The sequence below is a fragment of the Osmerus eperlanus genome, chromosome 2 (assembly GCF_963692335.1).
Source record: "Osmerus eperlanus chromosome 2, fOsmEpe2.1, whole genome shotgun sequence".
Classification (NCBI taxonomy): Eukaryota; Metazoa; Chordata; class Actinopteri; order Osmeriformes; family Osmeridae; genus Osmerus; species Osmerus eperlanus.
This window is the reverse complement of record NC_085019.1, coordinates 24427307-24440081: the sequence shown is the minus strand read 5'-3', so window position 1 is coordinate 24440081 and position 12775 is coordinate 24427307. Positions and strand designations below refer to the sequence as shown.

The following is a 12775-nucleotide window of genomic DNA, read 5'->3' as shown; positions in this document are numbered from 1 at the left end:
CCTCCGCTGGCCAGGAGCACCAGGGACTGGAGCAGGGTCAGGTAGGGCGCTAGGCGAGAGGCCAGGGCAGGGGCCTGGTGGTAGCACACCTGGCTGACGTACACATACTGCTGGTAGTCCAGCTGAGTCCTCCGGCCCTGGGGAGGGGGGCTGGGCGGGGGGCAGGGGGGCTGGGGGAGGGGAGGGGGTGCTGTGGTTCCTGGAGGGGGAGGAGGAGGAGGAGGAATGGGTGGAGGACGAAAAGGAGGAACAGGAGGAGGGGGTGGAGGAGGGTGAGGAGAGGGAAGAGGGGGATGAGGAGGAGCAGGAGGAGGGGTTGGAGGAGGGTGAGGAGGGGTCTAGGGGCAGGCAGACCACCCTGTCCCTGGAGAGCAGGAGGGTTCCAGCCAGGACAGACACCATGAGCATGAGCAGAACCAGGTGGTCCATGAACACCTCCCACCACGGCTTTAGCAGCTTGGAGCTGGCCTGACCTGGGCTCAGAGACACCAGCTCTGACAAGGAGAACATGGTGAACACACACACACCACACACACACTCACACCACACGCACACACCACACTCACACACACACACACCACACACTCACTCACACAGACACAGTGCTGGTTGGGTGATAGGAGTTCTGTTTAGCTCCCCTGGACACCAACTGACAGGCTGTGTTCTTGAGGAGAGGAGGAGAGAGGGGAGGAGAGGAGGAGAGAGGGGAGGAGAGGAGGAGAGAGGAGAGGAGGAGAGAGGAGAGGAGAGAGGGGAGGAGAGGAGGAGAGAGGAGAGGAGGAGAGAGGAGAGGAGAGAGGGGAGGACAGGAGGAGAGAGGGGAGGAGAGGAGGAGAGAGGAGAGGAGGAGAGAGGAGAGGAGAGAGGGGAGGAGAGGAGGAGAGAGGAGAGGAGGAGAGAGGAGAGGAGAGAGGGGAGGACAGGAGGAGAGAGGGGAGGAGAGGAGGAGAGAGGAGAGGAGGAGAGAGGAGAGGAGAGAGGGGAGGAGAGGAGGAGAGAGGAGAGGAGAGGAGGAGAGGAGGAGAGGAGGAGAGAGTGGAGGAGGAGAGAGGGGAGGAGAGGAGGAGAGAGGAGAGGAGGAGAGAGGAGAGGAGGAGAGAGGGGAGGAGGAGAGAGGGGAGGAGAGGAGGAGGAGGAGAGGAGGAGAGAAGGAGAGAGGAGAGGAGGAGAGAGGGGAGGAGGAGAGAGGGGAGGAGAGGAGGAGAGAGGAGAGGAGGAGAGAGGAGAGGAGAGAGGGGAGGAGAGGAGGAGAGAGGAGAGAAGGAGAGAGGGGAGGAGAGGAGGAGAGAGGAGAGGAGGAGAGAGGGGAGGAGAGGAGGAGAGAGGAGAGGAGGAGAGAGGAGAGGAGAGGAGAGAGGAGAGGAGAGGAAGAGAGGAGGAGAGAGGGGAGGAGAGGAAGAGAGGAGGAGAGAGGGGAGGATGAGAGGAGGAGAGAGGAGAGGAGGAGAGAGGAGAGGAGGAGAGAGGGGAGGAGAAGAGAGGGGAGGAGAGGAGGAGAGAGGAGAGGAGGAGAGAGGAGAGGAGGAGAGAGGGGAGGAGAGGAGGAGAGAGGAGGAGAGAGGAGAGGAGGAGAGAGGGGAGGAGAGGAGGAGAGAGGGGAGGAGAGGAGGAGAGAGGAGAGGAGGAGAGAGGGGAGGAGAGGAGGAGAGAGGGGAGGAGGAGAGAGGGGAGGAGAGGAGGAGAGAGGGGAGGAGAGGAGGAGAGAGGAGAGGAGGAGAGAGGGGAGGAGAGGAGGAGAGAGGAGAGGAGGAGAGAGGGGAGGAGAGGAGGAGAGAGGAGAGGAGGAGAGAGGAGACAAGAGGGAAGGATAGGAGAAGAGAGAGAAAGTTAGTGTGTAACCTCCATCTTAGTATGTAACACGTGCAGCATGCTGGACCCTTACAGTAGTATCGGGCCAGTAATCCGAAGGTTGCCAGTTCGATTCCCGGCAGTGCCAAATGACGTTGTGTCCTAGGGCAAGGCACTTCACCCTACTTGCCTCGGGGGGAATGTCCCAGTACTTACAGTAAGTCGCTCTGGATATGAGCGTCTGCTAAATGACTAAATGTAAATGTAATGTAGTATGTAAAGTGTTCAGGACTGCAGTAAACAGACTTTAACCGAGTTAACGGTTTCTGCTTCCCATCCCTGAAATGCGCTTCTAAACCCGTTCAGAGCCGCGAGCCTAACAGGATAACATGACAATGTCATTACTGAGGCTGGAGACGAAGATTAAACAGAGACCGGGTTTGATTCAGAGATCCCGTTACCGTCTGATACACGCTGCCACGCATTAACCGCATCACCTCAGCCAATGTTGTATACAGGCGACCAGCAACACAGGGCAGCATTGGCAATACACAAACACGCTAATAAAGCGTCAAAAAATATTGTATAGACTCGCTGCTGTTGTGAAAAAAGGAAATTATAAATATTTTAGTTCGAAGTTATTTCAGGGAGTTTCATAACAGTCCGCTGAAACCTCACATGTGACACTTCGGCAACGAGTTGTGAAGAATCCATCAAAAGAGAACATTACGACTAAGTGTGTATAACGAGGAGAAAACCGTTGCCTACCTGCAAAGTTTGGAAGACTAAACGTATTCCCTCTCCCCTCGCCAATGACACCGCTCCTCTCCCAAGCTGGCCTCCGGAGCGACGGGGCTCCGGTGCGGTCCGGTTCTCTCTGGAACAGAGAGAAACTTCTCCCCAAACTATTCAATTGGCGGCTTGGGGTGTGCGCGAGGGGCGGCGCGGGGACAGGCGCTAGCTGTTGGTTCTTAATCGGTTGTCATGACGAGGGGGGGGTGTCTTCCGAAAATCTAATTCAACCCGTTTAACGGCAACCTACAAGAAAACAGTCTGGAGCTGCCGGTAAAACGCCTTCCCTTCGTACAGGCGTTCCTAGAATCCGTCCCTTTCCAAGTTAAAAACTTTTGTAAGTCTGTTTTGAATCATACGATTACAATCTCAGCTTTATTTATGAGGGGGTGTTTAGGAAATTATTCAGCCTGTCCTTACACAAAGACGTATGAAACACATACACGTTCACATATGAAACGTTAACACATATTACTGAAAACTCACATCCGCATAAACTGACAGGCGTCGTGCCAAAGCACTTATCCCCGCCAGGATTTGTATCCCCTGGCCGCGGGAGCGCGCGTGCACTCAGAGAAGCGGAGTTTAACTGCTGCACTTCGATTTCACCTCTTAAATAGAACAAATAGCGACGTGGAAGACTCGACACGATTTTCCATAGTAACAAGAGACTCATTTACATTTAGTCATTTAGCAGACTCTTATCCAGAGCGACTTACAGTAAGCACAGGGACATCCTGTACTTACTGTTCACCCTACTTGCCTCCCCCGAGGCAAGCAGGGTGAAGTGCCTTGCCCAAGGACACAACGTAATTTGGCACGGCCGGGAATCGAACCAGTGACCTTCTGATTACTAGCCCAATTCTCTAACCGCTCAGCCACCTCTCTCCCACTCCCTAATATCTCCTATTTATCTACATAAATAGTATGTTTATTTGTCTGTTACATGAAGGCGACGTGTGAATTGTTTAATGCGTCGTTTAGTATTGTGGATTAATCGACAGTGTGTTCCAAAGTTCCATATTGCCATGCACCTTAGCTACATAAGCCGACTTATAGGCTTATCTATGTGACTCGACATCACATGCAGGTTTATGAACAATATGTTTTACTTTAATCTAGGCTACCTCCATCTGTCCTCTCTGCTGGTAGTCTACCTCCATCTGTCCTCTCTGCCTCCATCTGTCCTCTCTGCCTCCATCTGTCCTCTCTGCTGGTAGTCTACCTCCATCTGTCCTCTCTGCCTCCATCTGTCCTCTCTGCCTCCATCTGTCCTCTCTGCTGGTAGTCTACCTCCATCTGTCCTCTCTGCCTCCATCTGTCCTCTCTGCCTCCATCTATCCTCTCTGCTGGTAGTCTACCTCCATCTGTCCTCTCTGCCTCCATCTGTCCTCTCTGCCTCCATCTGTCCTCTCTGCTGGTAGTCTACCTCCATCTGTCCTCTCTGCCTCCATCTGTCCTCTCTGCCTCCATCTGTCCTCTCTGCTGGTAGTCTACCTCCATCTGTCCTCTCTGCCTCCATCTGTCCTCTCTGCTGGTAGTCTACCTCCATCTGTCCTCTCTGCCTCCATCTGTCCTCTCTGCTGGTAGTCTACCTCCATCTGTCCTCTCTGCTGGTAGTCTACCTCCATCTGTCCTCTCTGCGGGTAGTCTGACAAGGATGCCCAGTCGTGATTTCTGTTTTAATTTAATTTAGTTTAATATGGCTTTTCAATTAATCGCTTTGTTCACCTGTCTACCATATGAGTTACAGAGGGGATACACATTATATCAGGCAGTTTTTTCACCTGATATAATGTGTATCCCCTCCCCTAACATGGAAAGTCTGTCCTGCCATCATGTGTGTTATTTTCTGACATGCACCCCCCCTCCATGTCATTTCTGTTCTGTACATCCCAGCATCAAATGATTCTTACTGTACATCTATCAAATTCAAGAACCCTGCTTTCTTGACTTGTTCTAGATATGTGTGTTTGGTCCCCCAGCATTTAACAATTTTTATTCTAGTTTAAAGCTATTTTGCTCGCTTCTGTAAAATTGCTAAACTACTGAACTGACTTCCCTATATACTGAAATGCCTTCTGAATAGAGTGAAAATGTTCTCACACTCACACATTCTCAAAGCTTCTTACTCATCCTTATAAGGCTTGAGTGTCTCATATATAAGTGTGTGAGAGTGCAAATCGGGGTCAATCACATGTGGATGTGAGTTTTCAGTAGTTTGGATGCGTGTGTGAATGTTTCATATGTGAATGTATGTGTTTGTGTAAGGACAGTCTAAATTATTTCCTAAACGGCCCCTCATATTATTGCCTACGCCGAATGATGACTGACCCCATGTGACCCCATGTGTATTCTGCTACTTCTCCACCAGAGGGAGAGCTAGCGCTGTGGTCTCAAGCCAGCACAGTTTACATTTAGTCATTTAGCAGACGCTCTTATCCAGAGAGACTTACAGTAAGTGCAGGGACATTCCCCCGAGGCAAGTAGGGTGAAGTGCCTTGTCCAAGGACACAATGTCATTTGGGAATCGAACCGGTAACCTTCAGATTATTAGCCCGACTCCCTAACCGCTCAGCCACCTGACTCCCTCCTTGCCCCATAAGACTATCAGTGCTCTATGTCAAATTGTGTGTGTGCATCTCTATGTATATATCTGTGCATGTAGTTGTGTGTATCTGGGTGTGAAGCTATCTGTGTGTGTCTCTGTGGGTTTGTGTATGTGTGTTTATGAGAATGTAAAACCAGTACACGTGTGTGTGAAGAGGGCCTCTGTCTTGTTAACAGCTCCTTATGTTGTCTGCATGAGAGAAACAGACAGAAAAAAGAGAGAGACAGAAAGATAAAAGATCAATGTGTCTAAATGTCGCTTGTAAGAGTTAAGATTTCCTTTGGTATCTATTTGTTCATGATTTTAGACTGACTTCAAAGGAGGTTGTGAGTGCTCTAAGAGGAAACAGTTCAGCCACACACTTCCTGTTAGAGGATGCCTCAGCAGAAACTATCACTTCCTGGTCCATGGGTCATGTGACCACATGAAGGACAGGTAGGTGTCTATCTTTGCAATGGTGAATTCTGGTGTTGTTAATCTCTCCTCTCCTCCTGCCCTGCTGCCCTGCTGGCCTGCCTGCTCCTACCCTGCCTGCTCCTACCCTGCTGCCCTGCCTGCTCCTGGCCTGCCTGCTCCTGGCCTGCTGGCCTGCCTGCTCCTATCCTGCTGGCCTGCCTGCTCCTACCCTGCTGGCCTGCCTGCTCCTGGCCTGCCTGCTCCTGGCCTGCCTGCTCCTACCCTGCTGGCCTGCCTGCTCCTACCCTGCCTGCTCCTACCCTGCCTGCTCCTGGCCTGCTGGCCTGCCTGCTCCTACCCTGCCTGCTCCTACCCTGCCTGCTCCTGGCCTGCTGGCCTGCCTGCTCCTACCCTGCCTGCTCCTGGCCTGCTGGCCTGCCTGCTCCTACCCTGCCTGCTCCTACCCTGCCTGCTCCTGGCCTGCTGGCCTGCCTGCTCCTACCCTGCCTGCTCCTACCCTGCCTGCTCCTACCCTGCCTGCTCCTACCCTGCCTGCTCCTGCCCTGCTGGCCTGCCTGCTCCTACCCTGCCTGCTCCTGGCCTGCTGGCCTGCCTGCTCCTACCCTGCCTGCTCCTACCCTGCCTGCTCCTGGCCTGCCTGCTCCTACCCTGCCTGCTCCTGGCCTGCCTGCTCCTACCCTGCCTGCTCCTACCCTGCCTGCTCCTGCCCTGCCTGCTCCTACCCTGCCTGCTCCTGCCCTGCCTGCTCCTACCCTGCCTGCTCCTACCCTGCCTGCTCCTGGCCTGCTGGCCTGCCTGCTCCTACCCTGCCTGCTCCTGCCCTGCTGGCCTGCCTGCTCCTACCCTGCCTGCTCCTACCCTGCCTGCTCCTGGCCTGCTGGCCTGCCTGCTCCTACCCTGCCTGCTCCTACCCTGCCTGCTCCTGGCCTGCTGGCCTGCCTGCTCCTACCCTGCCTGCTCCTACCCTGCCTGCTCCTACCCTGCCTGCTCTTACCCTGCCTGCTCCTACCCTGCTGGCCTGCCTGCTCCTACCCTGCTGGCCTGCCTGCTCCTGCCCTGCTGGCCTGCCTGCTCCTGGCCTGCCTGCTCCTACCCTGCCTGCTCCTGCCCTGCTGGCTTGCCTGCTTCTGGCCTGCCACTGCCACCGTGAGAAAGAGAGGGGGAGGGAGAGGGAAAAGAGAAAGGGAGGGGAAACAGAAATAGGAGATGAGTGTGAGCAGGGCCCCCCCCCAGCCCTGTGATCCTCTCACCCTGTCTTCTGACACACACACATACACACACAGTCACACACACGTGCGCCCGAGGCGTAGCCACGGGTAGGCCTGGGTAGGCACAGGTCTACCCAATTTGTTCTGAGGACTACCCAAAAACAAAAATATCTCAGAAATATTATGCACTGGGTGCACATCGCAAAGTAAATAAGTAAAAAAAACGGAAAATGCCTATCCATATTTTTCTAGGACTACCCAAAAAGATTATTCTGGCTACGCCTCTGACGCATGCACACACACACACACACACACATCACAAACAAATCACACTGCTAAAAGCAGTTTGTGGTTAGTGGTAGTTGATGGTGGTCTACAGTGGTTATTGGTGGTTGATGGTGGTCAATACATGGTTGATGGGGGTTTACAAATGGTTGATGGGAGTCTATAGAGGTTATTGATGGTTGATGGGGGTGTATAGGTGGTCTATAGGTGGTTAATAGTGGTCTATGGTTGATGGGAGTCTATAGAGGTTATTGATGGTTGATGGGGGTGTATAGGTGGTCTATAGGTGGTTAATGGTGGTCTAGTATATTGTATATTGCATACTTTTCTGTATATTAGGATGTTTATTATTATTATTTAAATGTTATTCTATTTGAGCTTACCATAGATGTAATCGATGTTCTTAGTACTTATATGTTATGTTATGCTAGGTTGCTTGAGTTGTCTTGTCCCAAGAATTTCAGTGCCCTGTTTGACCTTGTATTGTTCTGTGCACCTGACAATAAAAAACTTGAAACTAATGGTGGTCTATGGTTGATGGGAGTCTATAGAGGTTATTGATTGTTGATGGGGGTCTATGTGTGGTTTATGGGGTGTACAGGTGGTTGATGGGTGTCTATGGTTGATGGGGTCTATAGAGGTTGATGGTGGTCAATAGGTGGTCTATAGGTGGTTGCTATGGGAATTTGAGAAGATGATGACAAGGGTGGAGCCTTGTGGTCGAGGTGTTGAGTTTTGTTAGTCATCTTCACAGAGGATCTTCGCCTCACTTCCTCGTCACAAATGGCTGTGAAAACTCCCCCTTGCTGCCCTCGCCCTGTTTCCACACCTCTCGTGCTGCAGGGCCATGCCTTCCTTGAAGCCCAGTACACATGCGGATGATGTCTGTGTTGCACATTTCAGAGAGCGTTCTCTGGATGATGGAAAAAGTACACAATGTACTGTGTAATGTCCACTTACTGTACCGAATGTGTGTTGTAAGTGTGTGTTTGTGTGTTTGTGTGTTGTGTGTGTTTGTGTGTGTGTGTGATTTGGAGAAAGACTGAGGCTGACTGAATAATGATGGTGTTAAACCACAGCTGCATTACACAGGACACACCCCACCGATGCACACACACAGATACCCACACATCACACACACAGATACTCACACATCACACACACATCACACACCACCCCACCGTAAAAGCCCCACATATATTTTTCATGCTTTTCAGAATCAAACAATATTCAGATAGTGTGTTCAGTGTTTTGTGTCAGATTGCAGAAACATCTAGGTAGTACAAAATATCTACCTAACTCTGGCCATTCAATTCAGATCCTTAAAGAAATTCAGAATATACAGAACACATAGTGGGCCCGATCTTGCACCCAGTGCAATTGACTTTGTCAACGACGCAAGTATCGGGGAGTCAGGTGGCTGAGCGGTGAGGGAATCGGGCTAGTAATCCGAAGGTTGCCAGTTCGATTCCCGGCCGTGCCAACTGACGTTGTGTCCTTGGGCAAGGCACTTCACCCTACTTGCCTCGGAGGAATGTCCCTGTACTTACTGTAAGTCGCTCTGGATAAGAGCGTCTGCTAAATGTAAATGTAAGTATCATTCCTAGTTTGCACTCGACGCAAAGCGGACTTTTCCCTCCACAGACGCACGTCGAAATGACCTTGCGCTCCCGTGGGCGGTTCAACGAAAAAGGAGGCGTGTTCCGGCGCAAACGTTCCCTGGTGCTATTTTGCAGTTTCCGAAAAACAATTCCGCCACTGACCAGGAAAAACGTGGTCTAAAGTCAATGGCACATTATTCAGATGCTATTTTAAGGGCGCAAGCTTGGTCCGTGCACACTGCTGGTGAGGCCAGGGTCTTCTTTCTGCGAAGCTACGTTACATTGTTTTGATTTATGGCGTGTTACATTTCTTCAATATTTATAAAAAGATTTTCATGAGAAATCTCTATGTATGTGAACATGATTTGTAACAATTGTGGCAATTTTCTCCCACGCCTGTTTAACCGAAGCTAATTTGGGTGGGTTTCTTCTCCCATCTCCATCAGAATCAGAATTCGGTTTATTCGCCATGTAGCCTATGTTACACAAACACGGAATTTACTGTGGCAGGAAGGTGCAAACAATAAACATATACGGGTCTTAAATTAAGTAAAAAGTACAATAGTTAAACTAATTCCAAGAACTAAACAATTTAAAAAATAAAATATAGGGTAGGCTATATAAAAATAAGAATAAGAATTTGAATGAGCAGCATGAGCGGGCAATTTAGTGCAATGAGAAAACTGCTCTGCCTTTCCCATACAATGTCACTTCTCTATCTGTTATGGCCCTGACTAGAACGTCGGTCTCCTTGGCTGTGAACCGCTCCTGGCGTGCGCCTGGCAAATCCGCCGTTATAATAGAAATCCGCCATGGAACAAGCGCTGCTCTTAAAGGGAATGTGAGATGACGAGATGGTTTATTGCACGTTACGCCCAAACCACTTCTATTAGTAATGTAGCTACTTCGGACCTACCCATTTTAGATTTGCGACAGGCGCAAAGTCATTTATCCCGCCGGCAAAATAGCAACCGAGCCGGAGTCCCGCCCACAAAGTTACTTGCGCTATGCATTTTGATACTTGCGTTTCAGATCGTCAAAATAGGGGGGAGTGTGTTTTTGTGTGTTTATTGTGTGTTTGTTGTGTGTGTTCCAGCAGTGTGTGTCGAGTGCAGAAGAAAACCCACAGTGAGAACAGTCCTACACTGCAGGCAGGAGGTAGACTTCCACACCGCTGCAGTGTGGTGTAGTTCTGGAGTGTACAAAAAGTGTGTAAGGTAGGTTTGGGGGGAGGGGTGGGGGGAGAGTTGGGGGGTAAGACAGGTGTAACTACAAAGCATAGGAAGCTTGTGCCCCCCCCCCCCCCCCCCTCCATTCCAGACCCCTGAGATTCTGGTTCCTAGAAAGATAGAGAGGGAGAGAGAGAGAGAGAGAGAGAGGGAGAGAGATAGAGAGAGGGAGAGATAGAGAGAGGGAGAGATAGAGAGAGGGAGAGAGATAGAGAGAGGGAGAGAGAGGGAGGGAGAGAGGGAGGGAGAGAGAGAGAGAGAGAGAGAGAGGGAGAGAGGGAGGGAGGGAGAGAGCAGACCCCCCTTACCCTCCCTCCTTCCCCTCCAACAGGGGGAAGAAAAACCCCACCGTCTCTAAGAGCCTCTGAACCCCCCCTGCCAAACCATGGCTGCACCTCCCCAGCACCCCTCCCAGCCCCTCCCCCCCAGCCCCCCTCCCCAGCCCCCTTCCCCAGCCCCCCTCCCAGCCCCTCCCCCCAGCCCCCCTCCCCAGCCCCGTTCCCCAGCCCCCCTCCCAGCCCCTCCCCCCAGCCCCCCTCCCCAGCCCCCTTCCCCAGCCCCCCTCCCAGCCCCCCGCCCCAGCCCCCCTCCAACCACAGCCCCCCTCCGACCACAGCCCCGCTACTACTCGCACAGTGACAGCTCTGCTCGCTGCAGAGGAACCAGCCATGGTCTCCACAGGCATCGCAGACACTTTCTATTTAACAGCAGGTTTCTTTTCCCAGACACACCACCACTGACACACAACTCCTGAATCATGACCCCTGAACCATGACCCCTGACACACAACCCCTGAATCATGACCCCTGAACCATGACCCCTGAACCATGACCCCTTGGTTCTTGGAGTTGGGTGAGAGGGTGAATGTTGCCCAATCAGGCTTGGTGCTAGCAAGATATGTTGAGCTGGGCTTTATGTTAGCAGGCTTGAGTTAGCTGGGCTAGGTGTGTGTTAGCAGGCTTGAGTTAGCTGGGCTAGGTGTGTGTTAGCAAGCTTGAGTTAGCTGGGCTAGGTGTGTGTTAGCAGGCTTGAGTTAGCTGGGCTAGATGTGTGTTAGCAGGCTTGAGTTAGCTGGGCTAGGTGTGTGTTAGCAGGCTTGAGTTAGCTGGGCTAGGTGTGTGTTAGCAGGCTTGAGTTAGCTGGGCTAGGTGTGTGTTAGCAGGCTTGAGTTAGCGTGGATTGATAAACAGCCAGTGTAAATCTGCTGACTCATTTGGTGCAGTTCAGTGACACCACAAACACCTCTGCTGGCATGGTGTGTGTTCCCTCCTCTTTACTTCTTTATTCAGATTAATTATCTATTCAGCCTCTCTCTCTCTCTCTCTCTCTCTCTCTCTCTCTCTCTCTCTCTCTCTCTCTCTCTCTCTCTCTCTCTCTCTCTCTCTCTCTCTCTCTCTCTCTCTCTCTCTCTCTCTCTCTCTCTCTCTCTCTCTCTCTCTCTCTGTCTGTCTGTCTGTCTGTCTGTCTGTCTGCCTGTCTCTCTCTCTCTCTCTCTCTCTCTCTCTCTCTCTCTCTCTCTCTCTCTCTCTCTCTCTCTCTCTCTCTCTCTCTCTCTCTCTCTATCTGTCTCTCTCTGTCTCTTTTTTGGCCTGGCTCACTCTTGCTGTGTGGGTGACTGCCTTGTAAACATCTCATAGAAATTCTCACCTTGGTCAAAAACAGGTACAGTACCAGTCAAATGTGTCCAAACCTTTGACTGGTACTGTATATGTGGGAAGAATGTATGCCACAATCACACACACACAATCACACAACCCCCCCCCACACACACACACGTACACACACCACACACATACACACACCACACACACACACACACACCACACACCCACAGTGCAGATTACACTGCAGGCTGTAAAGGTCGGCATTTCACATGAGAATGTTTCTTAATTAGAGCTGCCCTCCCCTTCTCTGTGTGTGGCAGGTTCCAGTCAGGGGTGAGCAGAGCGTGGATGCATCCACCTGTTTGGAGGTTTGTCTCCAGGTGGAAGGTGTTTGGAGAAGCCAGACTCACATACATTCTGCCCCCAGGATCACACACTCATGCTGAGAAAAAGGACCATTCATCTGGGCCACATAAGGATGGGTCACAGGTCTGTCGATATGATAATATTCTACTATATAAATATACACAAGTGTAGTTTTTATATACAATCTATTTATATACATTACTTTTTTCACTATTGATGTTTACGATGGATCTACTGTTGCATCTAAGGAGGTCCATTTTAAATGATTATCTGAATGGTAACGATGATTTAAGTGAAATGAAAAGGGTGATGGCAGGGGTCACCAGTGGCATGTGTGAGGTGACCTGGTTAAACTTCTTCATTTAAACAAGAAGCTGCATGAGGAGGTCGGAACTCAAGCTTGAACCTTTCGGAACTCTAAACTCAAACACTCTGAGCCTCAGGGTTCTAAATTCTAAGAATATGAATCTGGAGGTTCATCTCTTTCCCACAATCCTCAGCTGCCAGCCTCTTCAAATCAAATCAAATCTCTCGTATGTGACTCTCTGCGTGCCTCCTGTTTCAAGCTGCGAGGAGACGAGTTCATGTAAGACACTGCTCAGACAACAGACCACCTTCACATCCCTGAGGCTTCCTGGAGGTGAGTGTCTTCTGTTACCCCCACACACACACCCACACACTTAACAATGTGAGGATTCATAGTTTTATGAAATCAATATGATGCTCTTGTAAACAAAATGCTCTTGTAAATTGTCCAACTGTCCAGTTCTTGAGTTGACTAAAGTTATAAACAGTAGTTAAGTTAATAACTGTAGTAAAGTTATTATCTGTAGTTAAGTACATTACATTTAGTCATTTAGCAGACGCTCTTATC

General features: G+C 50.8%; 1 protein-coding gene across 1 annotated transcript in view; it reads right to left on the bottom strand.

The window, feature by feature from the left end:
• Nucleotides 1-521, bottom strand: part of si:ch211-106h11.1 (volume-regulated anion channel subunit LRRC8D) — a 10930-nt gene extending 10409 nt beyond the window's left edge. The window contains exons 1-2 of the mRNA XM_062482060.1: nt 239-521; nt 21-150 (exon numbers count right to left, since the gene is read on the bottom strand). Of these exons, the coding sequence (XP_062338044.1) occupies nt 21-150; nt 239-510 (402 nt within the window). The 5' untranslated portion in view covers nt 511-521. The remainder of the gene's footprint in view (nt 1-20; nt 151-238) is intronic.
• Between the last annotated feature and the right edge of the window lie 12254 nt (nt 522-12775).